A 21985-nucleotide genomic window follows, 5' to 3' on the forward strand; every position below is an offset into this window, starting at 1 on the left:
GTTTGGTTTGGTTTGGCTTGGTTTGGTTGCCTGCGAGGCGTCATCGGCGACGACTTGCGAGACAGGTACAACGTGTACATGAACCAAGACGGAAGGAGGAACCGGAAAGAGATCAAGTGCGATGTGCCGCAGAGAGAGTGGTCCTAAGACCGACGTCTTAGGACCACTCTTTTATGCCGACGACACGCTGGTGGTCGCCAGCGGGGACAACTTCGAGAGGGCCAGGGAGCTCGCCGAGCTTGGAATGGAAGTCGTCGTCGTTAAAACACGCGGGCTGGGGTTGGAAATAGCGCCAAACAAGACCGAGGCGCTATGGTTCCACCGGTTGCCTCGAACGAGGGAACCTCCCGACTCGCGGGTTCGCGTCGGTGGGCACGATGTCACGGTGGGGCGGTACATGAAGTACCTCGGCCTCACACTGGACAGTCGCTGGGGCTTCGAAGAGCACTTCGATCGCCTCGTCCCCCGGATTGAGACGATAGCGGGTGCCATGCACAGACTGCTGCCTAACCCGTCTTCAAGGCCTGGATGCATACGAGATGGAAGGCTCACCTACAGGCTTACGCAGGTGATCACCGGGCACGGTTGCCCGGTGATTACCTGTGTAGAATTGGACGCGAAGCGACGACGAACTGCTTCCACTGCGGGCCGCCCAGGATTCCGCCTCGCACACGCACGAGGACTGCCCGGTGTGGCAGTCGGAGCGGCGGATCCTGGCGGACGACATTGGATAGGACCTTTCCTTGCCAGCAGTCGTGTCGGCGATGCTGAGGGGGTCATCGGCGTGGAGAGCCGTGGCGTCGTTCTGTGTTTCGGGGGTAGCGTACACGCATACCATGGGACGGGCTGTCGAAAATAGCATGTCGCGAGGGAAGACCGCGTGGCGATCCCTGACCGGGAGATACCGCGGTCTCCCGTATAGTGCAGAGGGCGATCACCGGGGGGGGGGGGGTAGTGGGTAGGAATCCTACGTAACCCTGTCCTCCCCTCAGAGGCGGGGCATCTTGAACGTCCGGAAGATTTCCTCTTCCGAAACCTGTAACACTGTATCTGGAGTCATCCACGCTTCCCTGGGCAACAAGTCTCCCCTTAGCTTAGTCTTTCTTTAACTTGACCAGTCGAACACAAAGCTGGGTGACCACTGTATTTGGAGTCATCCACGCTACCATGGACAACAAGTCTCCTCTTAGCTTAGTCTTTCTTTAACTTGACCATTCAAACACAAAGCTGGGTGACTACTGTATTTTAAGTCATCCACGCTACCCTGGACAACAAGTCTCCTTTTAGCTTAGTCTATCTTTAACTTAACCAGTTGAACACAAAGCTGGGTGACCACTGTATCAGGAGCCATTCACGCTACTCTGGCCAACAAGTCTCCCCTTAGCTTAGTCTTTCTTTAACTTGACCAGTTGAACACAAAGCTGGGTGACCACTGTATCAGGAGCCATTCACGCTACCCTGGCCAACAAGTCTCCCCTTAGCTTAGTCTTTCTTTAACTTGACCAGTCGAACACAAAGCTGGGTGACCACTGTATTTGGAGTCATCCACGCTACCCTGGTCAACAAGTCTCCTCTTAGCTTAGTCTTTCTTTAACTTAACCAGTTGAACACAAAGCTGGGTGACCACTGTATCCGGAGTCATCCACGCTACCCTGGGCAACAAGTCTCCCCTTAGCTTAGTCTTTCTTTAACTTGACCAGTCGAACACAAAGCTGGGTGACCACTGTATCAGGAGCCATTCACGCTACCCTGGCCAACAAGTCTCCTCTTAGCTTAGTCTTTCTTTAACTTGACCAGTCGAACACAAAGCTGGGTGACCACTGTATCAGGAGTCATCCACGCTACCCTGGCCAACAAGTCTCCCCTTAGCTTAGTCTTTCTTTAACTTAACCAGTTGAACACAAAGCTGGGTGACCACTGTATTTGGAGTCATCCACGCTACCATGGACAACAAGTCTCCTCTTAGCATAGTCTTTCTTTAACTTGACCATTCAAACACAAAGCTGGGTGACCACTGTATCCGGAGTCATCCACGCTACCCTGGCCAACAAGTCTCCTCTTAGCTTAGTCTTTCTTTAACTTAACCAGTTGAACACAAAGCTGGGTGACCACTGTATCAGGAGCCATTCACGCTACCCTGGCCAACAAGTCTCCCCTTAGCTTAGTCTTTCTTTAACTTAACCATTCAAACACAAAGCTGGGTGACCACTGTATCAGGAGCCATTCACGCTACCCTGGCCAACAAGTCTCCCCTTAGCTTAGTCTTTCTTTAACTTAACCAGTTGAACACAAAGCTGGGTGACCACTGTATTTGGAGTCATCCACGCTACCCTGGACAACAAGTCTCCTCTTAGCTTAGTCTTTCTTTAACTTAACCAGTTGAACACAAAGCTGGGTGACCACTGTATCAGGAGCCATTCACGCTACCCTGGCCAACAAGTCTCCCCTTAGCTTAGTCTTTCTTTAACTTAACCAGTTGAACACAAAGCTGGGTGACCACTGTATCAGGAGCCATTCACGCTACCCTGGCCAACAAGTCTCCTCTTAGCTTAGTCTTTCTTTAACTTGACCATTCAAACACAAAGCTGGGTGACTACTGTATTTGGAGTCATCCACGCTACCCTGGACAACAAGTCTCCTCTTAGCTTAGTCTTTCTTTAACTTAACCAGTCGAACACAAAGCTAGGTGACCACTGTATCAGGAGTCATCCACGCTACCCTGGCCAACAAGTCTCCCCTTAGCTTAGTCTTTCTTTAACTTGACCAGTCGAACACAAAGCTGGGTGACCACTGTATTTGGAGTCATCCACGCTACCCTGGACAACTAGTCTCCTCTTAGCTTAATCTTTCTTTAACTTAACCAGCTGAACACAAAGCTGGGTGACCACTGTATCAGGAGTCATCCACGCTACCATGGACAACAAGTCTCCCCTTAGCTTAGTCTTTCTTTAACTTAACCAGTTGAACACCAACTTGGGTGATTTGACCAACTTGTGGTTGGTTGGTTGGCATTTTGAACGTCTGGAAAGATTCCCCCCCCCCCAAACAAAAAAAAAAAGGTTTTGAACGTGTATTATATATAGTTTTAAATAAAACAATATCAGAAGATATCAATATTTTAATATATACTCTTAAATGCGTATAAAAATAAATAAATATAGTTTTCCAAACGACATTTTTTTTCCGGTCGTCGTAAGCTTCGGTTATCTGTGAAAGAATACATTAAGTTAATCCACATAATCGATGACAAGTTAAAATGAAAGCGTTTTACTTTTTAAAATAGATATCATAATATTACTTTTAAAAAAGCTAAGTAAGATCAAATTTGAACCGTTCATTTTGAAAGTAGCCCCCCATATTCTATCTTTAAGTCGTCATATTTAAAGTTTGCGTTTCAATATATTTAATATACATTCAAGATAATCAAGAGTCACTTATGTGTAAATGTATGATTGTCTACGGAAGTGTAAATAAAGGTATTCCATTTTTAAACACTTTAAAGCTATTTTGTTTCTTTGCCAGGGGCACATAACACAGAACAACAAAATCCCAATTTGCGTCGTGGTTACGTTTCAAAAAAACACGATACGAATTGAAATGGCGCAAAGTGAAAATTTCTATAGTTAAAATTTTCTATAGTTATACATATTTATATATTACATTGTAAAAAGAAAATTGAACAAAGTTAACATTTAAAAAACAAAAGTAGCGTAAAGTTTTATTTCATACATAAAGTGTTAAATTAAAACAAAAACGATTCAATTAATTTATAAAAAACAAAATTAAGAATAAATACTGTCTGATAGGTCAGGTCTACAGTGGTTGGTTGTGGTAAGTCTGCTTTTTTTCTCAAAAAATAAAGGCGTATGTAATAAAACACAATTTTGCCAATAAAAAAATAATTTTAAAAAATATCTACCTTTTTTGTAACCAGAAACAACATGTAAAAATTAATATAAATTTGTTATTCTCTTTTAAACAAAGCACAACGCACTTCATTACAACACACTGCGTAATTTAAACTCTAAAATACGCAAAAACGAGTTAAAATACAACTGTCAAAATTGCGTTCAATTTTAGTTAAAAGGGAATCCGACAGTTTTGATGGCATGGCCCAATTAAAAACAAAAGTGTTGCCATATTATAGAAAAAAGAAAATTAAAAAAAAAATTAGACTCGAGATCTAACGACGCACAGTAAAAATTAGTACTTTTACGTAGTGACGCATCTTTGAAGAAACTCAAAGAGAAACGACACAAAGCAAGGTATTGGTATAATCTACATATGTTGTGTCTTTCACTTATTACATTTTTAACGTATTTTAGGATGCATGAAACAATTTTATGAGCACATCTGGATGCAATCGTTTCATTTCAAAAGTTAAACATTATCATTGTTAAAATTGTGAACATATAAATTTAAAACATAGTACGCTTGATTTCAGTATAATAGGATTTAGGCAACTTTAAAACTACACGGTTCAGTTATTGAACATATGGGGATCGCCCAATCAACTGACAGTACCTACCACACGCAGATCTGTGCGGATTCACTTACCCACGAGTTGTACTACGCAAAATGTATAGATATAGAAACCGAATGAAGCAAGGGAAGCTAAGAACCGCAGGAACAAGCCGGAAAAGAATTGAGAACTAAATAGACTAGCAATATTGAATACAGTGTTCTTATACATTTGAGGAACTTTTACTCAACGAAACCAACACCTACAAAATAATTTTGCAAAGTTTTGTGTCAGGAATTATGGCATTTGTTCGGAATGTGAACAACGTGAAATGCTTTTGGAAGAAAATTCACAAAAAGAGTAAGACCTCTTTCAAAATAAACGACTTATTTATGTTACATGAATACAGACATAAATATATACAATAATTATATTACAAGCTCAATTAGAGATTTACTTCGTCACAATTGATTATCAAGTCTCTCATTTTGAACTCTAAAAATATAAACCGTTTTTGGGAAACCTCACCTATGCCCTGACAAGGGGCGCACACTGTTTCTCCAGCCAGTCCAGGTCTTCCAACAGGTTGCGAGCTCTCAGTATCGGCCCCAAAGTCTTCAGCACCCGGTCGTGGTACGAATTGATATATGACAACTGTAATAACAAAACTAGAATCACATCGAGCGCCTTATAATTAAATCCCAATACTTAAAATTTGCTAAAACGTGGGTTCTAGGAGCCATGATTTAAAATTCATTAATAAAATACTTACCTCGAAGTCATCAAGCAGGGATAACTCGATACACTCCCTCTGGTGGGGCACCAAGGTGAGGGTGTTAAAGCCAATCACGCCGCGTCCATCGAAGTCTCCAAGTAAGCCTGAAGCCTGGAACAGAATCATCATCAAACAAAAAGCGCTTCTACACGTTAAAACTTCTTTAAAGCTTTTGAACTATAACTAATCCTCTTGTCATATGATTTCAGTTCAATTACTACTTCTACAGCAAGAGTCAAGTCTTCGAGGAGAAAAGAAGTCACCGGAGCCAAGGTCTAAGCGAAACCGAAATCTGCAATATGAAATATCCGAACCGGTTTTAAGTACATACTCTGGGATGTTTGGAATCCTTGGTGACGTTGATTGTTTCCACCAGATCCTCGTGCCTGATGCCGTACTCTCCCACTTTGTAGAAGCCGGGTTCTGGAAGCGCAGTAATAGATCACGCTAAGGTATTTTAATTTTAACCTTAATAGCCTAGAGTTTCAATTTTGATACCAATCTTTTAAACCGAATGTTCACATTACTATTAGTTTTTTTTATAAGTTGGCTGTACGAATTTTACTGTTGTATAATATTCTTTCCAACGAAATTAAAAAAAAAATCTATTTTTTCCCTTCATCTAGACCCTCAAGCAAACACAGTAATATTAAAAAAAATCACTTTCGTAAATCAGGCTATTAAGGGTTAATACACTTTGTTGTAGAACAGAGGAAGAGGTTTGAGATTTGCGACCGTGGGTAGACAGCTTACAAATAAGTTTCCAGAAGACGGGCAGGCCAACCCGACTGCTAAGCATGGTGATTATGGTATATCTCCCCATAGATATCTTTGGGGGAGGCTTAGGCCTTGTAGACCTGCCTTGGGTCGATAATATATATATATATATATATATATCCACCATCGATCCATGAGAATGTTGGACTAGTACTTTTCAGCCGTATTCAAAAAGAGATTCTCTGACCAGCGTGTGTTGCTGGTAATCATATAAACATATGTATGTGAGAGGTGATGGTTTACGATGAGCTAATAAAAAGGCACAAGATCACCCTAAGAACAATGAAGATGGCTATGCTCAGAGCTTCGCCGTGAGATCGAATAAGAAGTGATAAGATCCGCATAAGAACCAAGGTCAAGATAAAGTTCAAGTGAGCTGTGCACATTGATGATGGAACCGAAGGTTGTCAAAATGGTGATGAGGAGTGGGAAGACACAAGGTGTATAGGCCCACTAGGTGTATCAACGACATAGTCTAGGTCGTGGGAACTAGTTCAATGCAGGCAGTTTAAGTCCGGTGATCATGGCGGTTTTTGGAAGACGCTTATGCCTTACAGAGGCCAACTGACACATGTTTGAATGTGAATTTATCACCAATATTCTACTCTATATTATATCCCTAACCGAATTCCTTTACGTCCCCCCCCCCTCTTCTGCTCTATGTCTTGTAGTTACCGCCTATTGGCTGATATGACGATGGGTATTTTTTGCAAATTTACCAAGAATTTTATTGTTATAATATAGTATAGCTTTTAAACATTTGGCAAAAAGTTGTGTTCTACGTTTAAAGTTTGTGTTACGTGCGTTTGGTTATAAAAAGGAAGGTTATTATGAGTCATGTGGAATTATATGTTCAATACCGTTGCTAAGTACTTGTCCAGCTCGAAGTCCTGGATCGTGAGGGTAGGGGCGCCAGGACACACCGGCTGGACCCTCGTGCACGTTGAGGCAGTGGCCAACGCCGTGACCAGTTCCGTGGGCATAGTCCAGCCCCACCATCCATAGGAACTGGCGCGCGAAGCTGTCAAGCACATTACCCTGAAATAATAGCAGGGTATATAAAACCAGTTATTTTTTTATTTGGTTTAAATTTAAAACACAGAATATGAACCAAAACAAAATCGACACAATATGAATTATTAAAAGTGATTATTTAATATGAATGAGAATGTATTGTATATTTACAAAAACATCATCGATTTTAAAGCATAGTGTGATAAATTGAACTTAAGTTACTGCTTTATTTTCAACCATTTGTACACTTGTGGGAAATATGTCATTGAGGATTCCGACTGTCGCACGGCGTATCAAATGGCACGCTGTTTGTTAATGCGACGTTTATCAATGCTGTTTCAAAGTGCCGTTAGTTAGGACCCACGGTTAGCATCAGGTACCTTCTAGCGTAGTACTTATAAGGCCATAATGGGAAAAATAGAGTTGCTCACCTTGACACCCTGGGGGAAAAGGGCGCTGCCTACCATCATCTGCCCTTTGAGAACCCTCGTGAAAGCGTCTCGTTGCCCAGCTGTGGGCTTTGCACTCATGTGGCGCGTGCGTGTAATATCCGTTGTGCCGTCCCTGATGGGATAAAATTAAAGAGATTTATTAAGGTTGCAGAAAGTCGCTGGATCTGGTCACTTATGCCTTGCAGTGGGTGTCAATTGGCTGACATGATGAAATTTGTCATAGATCTTTCCACCGAAGAACTGCAATTTCCCAAGATTAATGATAATCTTTATAGTCACCTGTACTGTCCTCCGGAGTCCAGCAGGAACATATCCTCACTCCGGATGACCCTCTGCTCTCCAGCCGAGGAGGGACTGTAATGGATGATGGCTCCATTCTCCCCTGCGCCGACGATCGTCTCAAACGATGGCCCTAGGAAATCTTGTTCTTCTCTGCAATCAAAATGCCTTTTTTAAACAACAACCTTGGTTTAGAGTTTTTTAATTTTTTTTAGTCTAATTTCTTATTCCTTCTCTTCTGTTACAGTATATAGTATCATTCTTTGTTTTACTATTTTTTATTTACAGCTTTATTAACGATTTTGATGGTATTTACCATTTCATATTACGATAATTTATTCATAAACATATTCATGTTACAGGTTTTTGATTCTAATACTACACCAGGTTGGCAGTTTGAAGGCGGTCGGTAGGCCAAATAGCGCGCAGCACAGATCGCTGCAGGGACCTTGAGGTTATAGAGTGGAGATCACCGATAATGTGTTCAGACAACATTGTTGAGGGCGTTGATGTTGCATGATGCAGCCCGCTTCCAACCCGTCCAATTGAAAATCTACAGAGTAGGCATGTCCAACAGTGGGCGTTCTATAATTAAAATTACAATAAACCCTAATATTTAATGTATCCAGTCAAATGATTCAAGGGTAGAGTGAATGGGAGACGCGAAGATCGCCAAGTAAAAGACCGTCAAGGGAAACACCTTTACGAAATAGCCCTGGTTATAGACGCACATTGTAAGGTATAGGATGCCCTCGAAGATGGCCACGATGACCCGTCTTGCACTGCTAGCATCCTGAGACTTCTTGTAACCTTGATTATGTCGTCGGCATATTCGGCATTCTTACCACTGACCATATAAAATTAAAAGCCTTTAAATCTACACGTGCAAGGTATTTGGGAGATAATATAATGGTAAAGTATTGGGCCGTGCAACGATTTCTACATCGCATTCCTTATTAATATATGACTATTAAGACATAACTTTAGCAGTACAATATGTACCTCAAGATAAAATTTAAGAAAAATTGATTTTAGAAAACTTCATGTCTATTAATATACCCGCGGCAATAACATCGTAAAAGTTACCAATAGTCGCGCGGCAGTTCGTAAGGCACGCATTTTTATCAACGCAGTGTTCATTTCGGCTATGTCCCATGATACTCGGTAGACTTTTACGACTTTCTTGAAAGTGTCCTCACGGATTTACCCTTGAATCTATGTGTGCCATGGAGGGGAAAATGGAACTGCCACCGTGAAATGAGTGCGACTCCCATGTTACCTTTTTCAAGAACACAATAGTAAGTAAAATATTACGTGCGGAATTCCAGTAGACGTTCAGCCGCCTGTACCTCGGTGATGGACGCTCCTGTATCCAGCTGTTCGTGCAACCAGCGGAAGAAGCGTACCACTGCCAAGCCGTCCTTGACGTGGCAGTCGCGGAAACCCTGGAGAAGAATTTGTTCAGATCACCTATTGGTGGGATCTTGTATCTCTATTACATATATTGCAATGATGAATAGTATATCTCCAAGGATCACTCCTTATGAGCAGGTCTTAGTACGTACTTAACCTGGTGAGTAATGTTGAAAATTCTAAAGAAGATTGAAGTAGAAAAAAAAATGACTTACAGCCTAAAATAATACAAAAATTAAATATAACCTTTCGTGTATGGCAGTGTATTAGTACATGCATATATGTCTACGTTGGCACGCATATAAAAGGTGATTGGTATAAATATAAAAGGTTTAAACCTTACAATCATTCCGTATATAGTTATCACTTTGAAATATATTTCAATCAGACAGGCTTAAAACTTGTGAAAGTATAAAATCTGCAGGTATAGATGGTTAAGAATATATAATTTTAATATATAGTAATCCGAATTTATATATTCGTTTTTTATTGTACTATCACAATGTCATTTATTTCTGAAATTATTGTGTTTTGGATAATTAAACAATAAATTAGTTGATGGCAAATGAGGTAAATATTCATCAATTTAAAATTTTTATATTTATAAAAAATCACCCTGTATAAGAAAGCCTGTGTACGAGTATATGTGTGTGTCAAACTTACCTGGAGTTCCACTTCATTCTTAATCAACTTTGCCAGGGCTACAGGGGACACTTCCGATATTAGATCCAGTGGTTTTTTCAATACACCCTCCTGTATGACAAAATTCAAATATTGCTATATAGAAAATTTGAGCTATTTGCTACATTTCGTACATTCCACGTGCATAACCGCTACCCAGAGAGAGCCTTACACTGCGACGGCTTAACCCTTAACTTGGCAGATTTTTTTTAATATCACATTATTATTCATACCACTTGACTTTTAAGATCCAAGGATGCCAACAGAAAAAACTGAACAAGCGTTCGAAAATTAAGAAATTACTTAATCATTCACATACAAATGATTACTTTGCGTTCAAAATTGATGCCACTGTTTTTTTTTTAATTCTGATGTATCTCTACAGAAAAGGGTTAAACATGAATGAAGAAGAGTTGTTTCTTTTATAAGGACTAACACTGCGCAAATGGAGGAAGCTCGTTATATATATATATATATATATATATATATATATATATATATAGGTAAGCAAATGTTAAGGTCTCCCTCCAAAACCTCAGCTTGAGTCGGTACCTTAAGTACTAATTGGATGACTACCATTTACTCAGATCACTAGCTGGCGTTCCATGGGGTGTCCAGGCTTAAAGACCTCAGGTACTCTCACCCTAGGGGACCCGAGAGGACCTAAACTCGACTTTGGTTGCTACTGCCTCGCTAATATTTTCATCGTTTCAAAAAGCTTTAGCGCTGAAAGAAACTGCAGCAACGCTTATTTCTAATACGATTTGAAGTCAGCTTCAGGTAATTATTATATTTTGATTAAAAACTATAAATAAACAGTTATAATTTTGTAAGTATAATACCGGTAAATATAATTAAGTAGTTTAAGGGGTGATGTTTACACGAGGATGCATGTTGTATAGTCCACTTACCCCTGAAGCAGCATGGTGAACTGCTTCGCTTGCGTCACTGGACAGCCAGATGGCGTGAGTGCCGTCACCACTCTCAGCTAGCTCCCTCTGGTGAAAACCAAATAGTTTTTTAGTACACCACTACTAATATTGCGGTTAACAGGTAATACAGGAGACTACAGATTCATTCATTCATTCATTATACAGAACACAAGGTGCCTCTGAACATTCTTAAAAACTTAAATTCTTATTTATATTTTATCATTCAATGCTCTAACTATCTGTTAAATATTACCTATTTAATATATAATAAATATTAATCTTTTACCAAACAACCTTTATGTAGACTATTGCTTTTGACATAGTATAAAAATAGCATAAATAAAGTGTAAACCAACATAATTGACCCTTATGGTTTTCTGCGAGTCTAGTGCAAAGATAAATAAATGATCATTTTTAAATAAAAATCATTTCCATCAAGAAAGACTTAAAAATCGACAACCAACTTATAATAATGCCAATAGACTTACAAAGATATTTTGATGTATATAATAATATTAAACTATTAAATATCTGTATGATATTTCTACTCATGTGTTCACTCTTGAGGATATCTTCCAAACCGTAAGGTTTAGAGACTTCATATTTGGTAATAATATTCCTTTTGTAGTAGAAATAAGGTAAGGCTCGATTTTACGCAATTCCACTTACAAGAGTGGATGAGGGAGTATTTATTAAGTTCGGAAAGTTGGAGGGAGACAGTATAACATAAGTTACGGAGGATCACTCTTTGCTTTACAAATTTAAAAAGCAGCGGATTTAGGAAGGCATGAGGCAGATGGCGCTCGATGGATGCTCCCTGGGCTGACCTGGGACATAAGCTCCTGAAAGAGGACATCGTTTTTGGATGTCACTCTGAACCGGTTTAGCCAACTCTCCGATTTGATCGCCAGAGACGTCATGATGTTCAATAAGTGCTTATTACGTCTAGATATACGTAACGTTACTTATTTAATGTATTTAGAAACCAAAAAGAATGTTTTAAAAACCAAAGTAATGACTTACCGCGAGTTCAATCAAGTATTCTAGAATGCTGTGATAAGGGCGACCAACGACCACAGCTCCTTCAGCTGATAAATGCTCCTTCATCACCTCTGACAGCTTTCCATCACCCCAGAAGAGCGTCACTGATCCCGGCGTAATCACGAGATATGAGAAGAACACTGGGTTGTACTGGATGTCGCTGCCCCGTAGGTTTAATGTGTCTGTAATAACAAAATAATTTTTTTTTTTATTTAATATTCTTTTTTGTACACCACAAAATATATACAAAGTTTGATAATATTTTAATACAGATCGTTATTTATACCTTATTATACCCGTTGGTAGTTAATGTGTACAAAACATACATATATACAAATAAACATACATAAGTATACTTAATATATGTTATAATAAATGGGGTATAATATCTAATAGATTCAGGCATTACTTTGCGGAAGTCCATTTTAAGTAAGAAAAGGACCAATATTTAGTCACTTCCGCACATGCAGTGGTAGTCGTGCAATAAAGTGCACCGCCCGCCAGCCCGCTGATAAATGCGTATGCGGCAAACAATGCGAATTACACAACTACCACCGTTAAATCACTCGACTTGTTTCACCCCTCCACGGGGCATCTTCAGGAGTAATGATACACCGATTAGTGCCAAACACCGAGTGAGCTCAATCCGACAACACGTGACCGATCACGTGAGCTATTTTTATTATACCCTCTTTTACGCTTAAGTTATATGCGATTTAAAATACGGCGGACGGTTCACTTTATTGCATGACTTCTGCTACATAGCGAAAGTAGATATATATTAGTCCTTTTCTTACTTACGGTATAATACTTTATGTAATGTAAGTATAAAGAGAAGAAATATATATGCGTGTACAGGGTGATTTGTTACAGGTGTAATAGCAATGAAGTCATGAATCTATAGCTCAATTGTCGTCAATTATTATACGGTTGGTCTATTCAAAAAATCAATAGTTTCAGAAATAATTAACGACATATGATAATATAGTATGAAAAGCTATAATATATAATCAAAATTCGTTTTACTACATATTAAATTAAATTATTGTTTACTATCTGTCCTGCAAAATTTCTACTGCCAGAATTTATTGGGCTGTCGTCCAATAGAAAAAAAAATTATATGTTTTATATCATATTTTAGAGCGACAATGAAGCTATCATTAACCTTTTAGCCTTTTCACCTATAACTAGAGGTACGGAATTTTCGCAAAAAAAAAATCACCAATTTCGCATTTAAATTTTTCAAACATTGCAAATTTCGCATTAATTTCGCATTTATACTTTAAAACTTATTAAATTTGGGGTAATAGGCATTTTTCGAAAAAAAATTTCAAAATTAAAGGTGCATGCCTTAACATTTGACAAGTTTAGTTAATAAAAAATCGTAAAAAAATTAATATTCGCAACCTTAAGTGTTCTTTTTTAGTTTGTTACGACGACATTGTATATTTTAAAGATGAGTTAAGCGTCCACTATGTAAAGTTGGATGTCAAATACTCTGTATTAGATTCTGCTCCATCAAAGGACGAAAAGTTGCATTTGACGGCCAACAAATTGTCATGCATATTATGATTTATATTTTTATTAATGAGTTCATGGATTAGCCCATTGATGGCAGAGTTCGAAAATAAGATAAGGCGTTTTTCTAAAAATTAGGGATTTTCAACTGACCAGAGGTCTTTTACACAAAACAAAGAGCTTCTTAACTGATAGCCAAGAAATATATCCCGTAGGCCTTAGGGGTCTATGATACGGGGTTGACATCACTGAATTTACCTATGAAAGTGTGTATATTCATCAATTAACTCATTTAAAAATGATCTTGAAAAACAGAAAATTTGCATACATTTCGCATTTATTCGCATTTATAAGAAATTTTTGCATTTATTCGCATCTATTTCGTAAATACGAAATTTCCGTACCCCTACCTATAACCAATCACCCTGTATACGGAATTACGTGTATGCATTTGTTCTACATCGAGTAATACATTGCTTGTAACGGCTTCCAGTGTTATATTTTCATTCGTGCCCCACCCCAACAACAACAACACTATGATTATGTTTTACAAAAAAAATAAAGCCAACTTACAAGCAACTTCGTCCAGTGCGGTCACAACGAAAGCTGATGCTTTTTTCTCCTTCATTTTCTGTCTTAATTCTTCTATCTTCTTTCCTGCTGGTTTGCCTGTAGCGAAATGAAAATATATTCCTGATCATCATTATTATTTTAGACGTGGAACGTTCACTGCTGCATTTAGATCTCTCTGTGGATTTCCATTGAGACCAGTTAGAACCAACTTCTGTTTAAAATCTTCTGATGACTTTAATAAGACAGTCCACCTTAAGGGTTGACGTAATACTCTGCTCTTGCCGGTGCGTGGTCTCCACCCCAGAACACTCAACTATCTCGTACCACTGCCATTTCAACTTGTCAGTCGATCCATCCATGATCCATGATCCATCCTGAGCATAAACCTATACATGGCTCCTTGAGATACTGTAAGTTTGCCAATGAGATCTGAAGTGATGTGGTCCACATTTCAGTGCCGCAAGCCAGTTACTAGATATATTTATTAGAGTAAAGGTGACAGGCAAGAAACTAGAAGTCTGCGAATACCTAGGATGTCATTTTCATTGGAAAAATGAAATGTGAACAGAGACCACAATTAGTTCTTCGTTTCTGAATGATAATTAATCTTAATAAGATCATTCTAAATTCAAATCTTTGACTTTTTAACGAGTTTTTCACTTTTTTATAATCTGTACTATATAGCACTCACCTGTATATTTGACAGGTAGAGGAAAAACCTCGTTATGCGGCCTAGGGGGAGGAGGATCCTTCAACTGGATCCTAACCTGGTCTATCAAATTTTCGGGCAGTGCAACCAGCTTCATCTTGGCCTTTTTCAAGGCAATCTGAAAAAATAAGACGTGGGTTAAATCTGTGATGACCTTGCCTGTATTGTGATTGCTTTTGCCTTCTCTCTAGAATGCTAACATTATTAGTCTAGCAAGAAATAAATAATGAAAATCTGGTTCTAAGTTATTTCTTTATAAATTATATTTATGTTATCTAAAATCTTGTGCAGAACTGATAGCTGCTGAGGAATTAAGGTTTTAGACTGGAGACAACAGACTGGAGAGAAGAGACACCGCCTTCAACTAGTGTTTGTGGAAATCAATGGAGGAAGTATATGTTCAGAGGTCATAGGGATGTCATATGACTAAAACGAAGATTATTAATGAGAATCTAAAATATACATAGACGTTTTGTCTTGACGAAAGAGTGATTGTAGCAAAAATCTGATTGATCTACTATATAATGTTATAGTTAGCTCAAAGTTAGCAGGGTCCAAAACGAACCCTGATCAGAACTGAGTCGAAAATAAACTCCAGGTCATCATGGAAGTGGCTCAAGTCCTACTGGACTTTAGCCACTTCCAAAGACTTCCAAGACTGGAAGCCATCTCTCCTTTCTAAGATCTTACGGCCTTCACGGCAATTTGTTGTGCACTATGTTCTGCTCACTAGCACAAGTCTCGATTCTCTATATATAAGTCCAGACCACATAGCAAAGGATGTTGGCATAGAGAACATATGTACAATACATCACCTGTAAGGGAGTCCACTCATCCCTGCTCATTGTATGGGGATCAGCACCTACTACAGATCCCTCCACCAAGTTCACAGTTAGCCATTTCTCCATCGTCAATGTGTCTGGTAATGCTGGAAATTAATTCTATAGTTTAATTAGGCACGCCAACGATAAACAAAATATATTACATCCGAACAATGTTACTTAGGATGAAGCCAATAGATGGCGCTAGTAGTCGATAGTCTCACATAATTCCCATATAAGGGCATCCGCACGGTTGGTTCGGAATAATTTCATTAATAAGAACCATCAAACTCCCTACATACAGTTTCAAAAGTATCGCATAATATTTTGCAAATTTAAATATGGAAAACTAAATAAAATAAATAGAAAAAAAAGAAAAACGTGTTGTAGCCATACATGGCCCTAACAGTAATCATGCTGGCTGGCTGATATCTAAACGTTAATATATATATAAATAAAAAAGTAATCATAAAATGCGCTTTTAAAAATAATTAAAATAAAAATCGGTAAAAAAACTTTTAAGTTAAACGGTTTTATATGGGTTTGGTATGGGTATCAACCATATTGTGGTGGTTGTGGAAAAATATGTACCTAGTCCGCCATATTGGAACGGCGTCCATCTTGAATTTTAAATTTTGACATAATCATCGTGTTTTACTAGTGTAGCCCTTTCATTTGATACCTATATTGAGGGGGTTAAGGAAAAATATGTAATCCGCCATTTTGTATCGGCGGCCATCTTAGATTTATAATGTTATTGATTTTATTATATTGTATTGTCATCTAAATTAAATGTGTGTACCAAATTTCAGATCAATCTGACAACGGAAAGGTGCTTATATTTCAATTTCTAATTTTGACCCAAATAAATAAACAAATAAATTCCGTACGGGTCGAACTAAATAAAACCGTTTAAAAATACACAGATTCTTTAAAATTAAAGATATTTTTGTGTGATGATGAAGTATATGTTGCAGGAATTGATGATGAATATTTTATTGAAAAATGATCCTATTTCTAGATAAACGAAATGTTTTTAACAATTTCACTCATTCTAATACGATAAAAATTTGGATGACTTTTCATGTTAATTCTTTGTATATTTGATTTGAAAAACAAAAATCTTGTTGAAAAACCCTTCAAACGCATTGAGAGAATGTAGTGAGGTATAGTTTATTACACTGTTTCATTAAAGTCCATAGCTTGGTGTCGACTTCTTTCTCGAACTGCGTGTAGTAGCGTCCATCTGTCCACACGAGCGCGTGTGCGGCTGTCACCAACGCAGTGCCCGCTGATCCCGTAAATCCGGATATCCATTCACGACGAGCGTCTGCCGTCGCTATGTACTCGGACTGAGTAAAACAATAAAAAACTAAGATACTTCTTCAATTATAATAAGATCAGACACCTATTTATTTGCTAACTTTATTATATATCTTAATAGCTGATCCCGCAAACGTTGTTTTGCAAAAAAAATTAAAGTTTTTAATTAACAAATGTAAGATAAGGGTTGATTGTAGAGGGGTGAAAATTTAGGTTTGTATGTATTTTTGTATGCTGTATCATAATAAAATAAAAACCAAAAAAATTGTCTAAAAAATTAAAAATATAATTTAGGGGTGGACCACCATGTTCACTTAGGGGTATGGAAAATAGATAGTAGCCGATTCTCAGACATACTGAATACGCATGTAAAATTTGGTAAAAATCTGTCAAGCCGTTTCGGAGGAGTTCAAGTTCGAACACCGTGACACGAGAATTTTATATATTAGATAATGATAACTTAGAAATATTACAAAAACAATAAAGATGTATACATATAAATAAATAAGTTATGCAATTAGCAGTCTTATTGCATTCGTCGATTTCTTACTTTCTTACCTTGGACGGTTTGGGAAAGATTTGAAATTTCAATTTTAAAAAAAATTAACACATCTGTTAAATAATAATGAATTGTTATTTGTTCAACAATGACGATTTGGTATCTGTTCAACAATAATGATAAAGCAGTATACAAATAAATAAACAAGTTATGCAATTAACAGTCTTATTACATTCGTCGATTTCTTACTTTCTTACCGTGGACGGTTTGAGAAAGATTTAAAATTTTAATATAAAAAAGAATTAAAACATCTGTTAAATAGTAATGAATTGTTATTTGTTCAACAATAACGAATTGGTATCTGTTCAACAATAATGAGTTGTCATCTGTTCAACAATAATGAGTTGTCGCTTGTTCAACAATAATGAGTTGTTATTTTTTCAATGAATTGTTATCTGTTCAACAATAATGGTTTGCAGTCTGTTCAACAATAATGAATTGTCGTCTGTTCAACAATAATGAGTTGTCGTTTGTTCAACAATAATAAGTTGTAGTCTGTTCTATAATAACGAGTTGTAGCCTGTTCAACAAAAATGAGATCTTATTTGTTCAACAATAAAGAGTTATCGTTCGTTCGAAAATAGCGAGTTAAGAGGCCTGATCAACAATATAAAGTTAACACACCTGTTAAACAAAAATGATCAAATACAACTGTTTAATAATAATAATGTGTTATTTGTTAAATTTAATATAGAAACATTTTTCAGAATCATGGAAATGTTTTCACACTATTCAGAATTTTATTAAGATCGTCCAGTATAAGAATAATGTCAGTTAGCGATGGAATTATTGCGTAATATTTTAGGTCATTAAAATGTGTCGGAAAATATAATGATGGATAAGAGTAGTAATATTTTCCATAACAAAAGGAAAAAGGATCGATCAAAAGTAAAATCCCTGTGGCACATCGGATTCTGCGCTATATACAAGATTACTAAACGCCAACAGATAACATTCGAGATCGTTTCTCAAGGTATGACTTGAACTAGATCAACTACAAATCATGTATATCACTTGCTTTAATTTATTGTTTAATATTTCGTAACCTACTCTGCCGCCAAAAGCGCTAGGGAAGCCTGTACATATTGTGACAATCTGCAATCTCTCGCCAACATCTCTAGACACATTACAATGATAGTAAATGTCTACCTGTAAAACGGTTCTTATAAAATCCGTATTAATGATTACTTATACTTCGTATATATTCGCAATAGTCGGATATACAAGGGACTCGAATAGTTTAAAGAAACATAACAGTCTAAAAATTGTTCGTGTGATGTGGAAAAACGTTTATTTAATTATTAAAACAATTTGTGCGCGGAAAATGAATAATTCGCCTACGCGCGGTTGCGCATCGAACCATGGCTCAAATCCGACTCTCTGGAACTCCAACGGCCGCGGGCGCACGTGCTGCGTCTTGGCTACCTGCCAAGAGCAAGCAAGAGCGCGTATCGTGCACGCCGTGCGAGTGAGCGAGACGAGTGGGCGAGACGAACAAAAGGTTAAGCGTCGTGACGACGTCCGCGGGAACTTTCACATATGGCGGCTTTTTATATAGCAATATTATTACATTCGGTAATTTCACATTTAACTTCTAATCTTCTTTTATATATTAGCGTAACTGTTCAATTATGATTGTTAACAACAATTGTTCAACAGATATTTTAAATCATTATTAGACAATCTATTTAACCCTTAATAGCCTAGAGTTTCAATTTTGTTACCAATCTTTTAAATCGAATGTTCACATTACTACTAGTTTTTTTTTAGGTTGGCTGAACGTATTTTACTGTTGTATAATATTCTTTCCAACGAAATTAAAAAAAAATCTGTTTTTCCCTTCATCTAGACCCTCAAGCAAACACAGTAATATTAAAAAAAATCACTTTCGTAAATCAGGCTATTAAGAGTTAAACATAATTATTGAATCTATGCATCTCAATTATTTAGAAATGACACTATCAAGTAAAATCTCTTTCGTTTGAATTTAAAAATACTAATGGTCTTCTAGAATCTTTCAGACACAGGACTGTCTTGTGATGTTAATATATTTTATACATTTATGACTCACGTTGTGTGCATCTGCAGTTGGCACTATATACGCAGCCAGGGCTGGTGACTGGCTGGCCATCAGCGCCCGGAGCGCTGTTAGGCGCTGCAATGTCATGCTAGTATCTGTAACATAGGAATTTCATTAAGAGATAAATTTAACATTAAATGCTAGTGAAGCTAGAACAAAAGCAAAGCCTTCTTAGATCTATCTCGAAGAAATTCTAGGATATAGGATAAACATATGATTTCGCTGAGGAAGTAACGTGTTATTCCGGACTCGTACCGACTGTGATCTTCTTGATACTTATGGTTGAAACTACTCTTTCATACACTACTGTTAGATCATCTGCAATAGAACATGTAAGCAAGAAATTCTAGGATATAGGATAAATATAGGATATGATTTCGCCGAGGAGGTAACGTGTTATTCCAGACTCCTACAGGCTATGATCTTCTTGATACTTATTGTTGAAACTACAAGAACTCTTTCATACACTACTGTTAGATCATCTGCAATGGTCTTAGGGTAGACATGGAGCTATTTCTTTATCTTTATAAAAAAGCGAACGCCACACTAGGTAGAGCACGTGGCTTCTGTCTATTGTCTCATGTGAAGTTTTCTGTTAGCCCTGCGGCTTTTACAGCTTCATCGGAAACGAGTTCACGGAACGGAGGGGTCCGTGATCTATATGAACTATAGTTCTGAGCCGAAGCACGTAGCTGTGACAGTAGAAGATATATGGCCTCCCTAATAGTGATGAAGGATGTTGCCACAGATTATTACAATACTGCCAGAAGGTAATAAAGAAAGTTCTAATTATGAACAAAACCTAAAGTCAGGTGATAGTGATAAATAGCTCTGATATAGTCATAAGAAAACAAATTTTAGCGGAGACAACTAATGTAATAATAAAAAATGTAAATAATAATTAAAAATAATGAGAATGTTATATTGTGAGAAATGCAGCGATATATTACCGGAATGTAATTAAAGTTATATAGCTAAAGATATTGTGAAGTAAGGAAGAAGAGGGAATGCGAGTTTATTTGAAGGATAGAAGAAAAATATGATAAGAACTATTTCATAAGCCTAGTCCCTATAACAGATTAAGAAAGAGGAAAGAAGCTTTTTGAAGGGCCCTCAAAAATAATAAAAAAAAACTATCACCTATCGCGCCTAAGGCTATGAGACCTCAGGCGCAAACCGGAGGCACTTTGTTATCTTTATTTATTACTAGCTGATCCCGCAAACGTTGTTTTGCAAAAAAAAATTGATATTTTAATTTACAAATAAAAAATAAGGGTTGATCGTAGACGGGTGAAAATTTATGGTTGTATGTATTCTTGTATGCTGTATCATAAAAAAATAAAAACAAAAAAATTCGTTAAAAAAATAATTTTTTTTTAAAGTTTGAACAACCTTTATCACTTAGGGGTATAGAAAATAGATAGTAGCCGATTCTCAGACCTACTGAATACGCATATTAAATTTGGTAAAAATCAGTCAAGCCGTTTCAGAGGAGTTCAAGTTCGAACACCGTGACACGAGAATTTTATATATTAGATTAAGACATTAAATTAATGTATAAATAATAAAATTGTATAATAAATATAAATAATAATAATTAATGTAAGTAATAATAAAATGAAAATTCTAAAAAAAGGTTTAGTTTATTTTCTTACAACCAATATACGCTTTCAGCTTGAATAATGTATTTATATTTACATTTATGGTAAACAAATCAAATTGAAAAAATTGTCAAACTTATTTTGTCGACCCGCTGTCGAGTTTTGCACCAAGCACAACATTTGGCTATTTTTACATGAAATTAACTTTTTTAATTGAAGATAGCTGAATAACTTAAAAATAGATGGTAATAAATGCAATAGGTAAAAATAAATAATGTTGCAAAATAAAATAGTAAGGAAACCTAGAATGTAGTGGTTGAGGATGAATGTATGGCTAATGGAATGAAATGAAATGGGAAAATTGTAGAATGAAAGAAACAGTACGACAGATAAGATGATATATGAAAGAGAAGAATGATAATAATAAAAAAAAAGAAATGTATAAATTACTAGAATTAAAAAGTCCCTGTCCCACACGAGATAGGGGAACGAGAGGTCACCAACAGCGGGGACCATTAAAAAAAAAAAAAAAAACTTAAAAATATAACGTAAATGTCTACCTGGACAGGCGTTGACTCGTACAAATTTGCTTGCATCGACACTTCTTGTGTACCTGCAAATAAAAATAGATATTTTTGAATTCATTTTTAATAAGCTTTCGACTGGATCTTTGAGGGCCTTTAAGGCCTATTCCCAGCAGTGGAAGTCTTACTGCTGAAATGATGATAATGAGGAAGCTCTGAAGTAACAGTGAGCGGGACAACAGGCGGCCGTTGGGGTCCAAAAGTCGAAAATTGTTGCGACCACGAGTAGATGCGGCGTGGGTTATGTACATTATGGTCATCGAAGGTGCTGGATATGGGCAGAACATGAGCGCATCGTGGCAACATTTGGAGGAGGTCTATTCCTCGCATTGGAAATCAATCGACCGGCATGATAAAGAAGTTCTTATTACTTATGCAAACCCAGTTTTGT

The 21985-nt window shown here is 37.3% G+C and overlaps 1 protein-coding gene across 1 annotated transcript; it reads right to left on the reverse strand.

Moving 5' to 3' along the window:
- Window positions 1–3103: 3103 nt before the first annotated feature.
- On the reverse strand, window positions 3104–21629 carry LOC137927307 (xaa-Pro aminopeptidase ApepP-like). The gene is made up of 17 exons (XM_068771095.1): window positions 21571–21629; window positions 19401–19504; window positions 16628–16799; window positions 15442–15554; window positions 14609–14744; window positions 13918–14013; window positions 11809–12008; window positions 10765–10851; window positions 9836–9925; window positions 9074–9204; window positions 7760–7912; window positions 7460–7592; window positions 6875–7052; window positions 5569–5660; window positions 5235–5348; window positions 4991–5116; window positions 3104–3207 (listed from the first exon to the last, which is right to left on the reverse strand). Exons 2-16 carry the CDS (start codon window positions 19494–19496, stop codon window positions 4991–4993), a joined length of 1917 nt encoding a protein of 638 aa, XP_068627196.1. The 5' UTR covers window positions 19497–19504; window positions 21571–21629; the 3' UTR covers window positions 3104–3207.
- Between the last annotated feature and the right edge of the window lie 356 nt (window positions 21630–21985).

This window comes from Battus philenor, unplaced genomic scaffold, assembly GCF_028537555.1.
Source record: "Battus philenor isolate CCGP_79_NKW_IND1 unplaced genomic scaffold, ilBatPhil1.0.hap1 SCAF_30, whole genome shotgun sequence".
NCBI classification, from domain to species: domain Eukaryota; kingdom Metazoa; phylum Arthropoda; class Insecta; order Lepidoptera; family Papilionidae; genus Battus; species Battus philenor.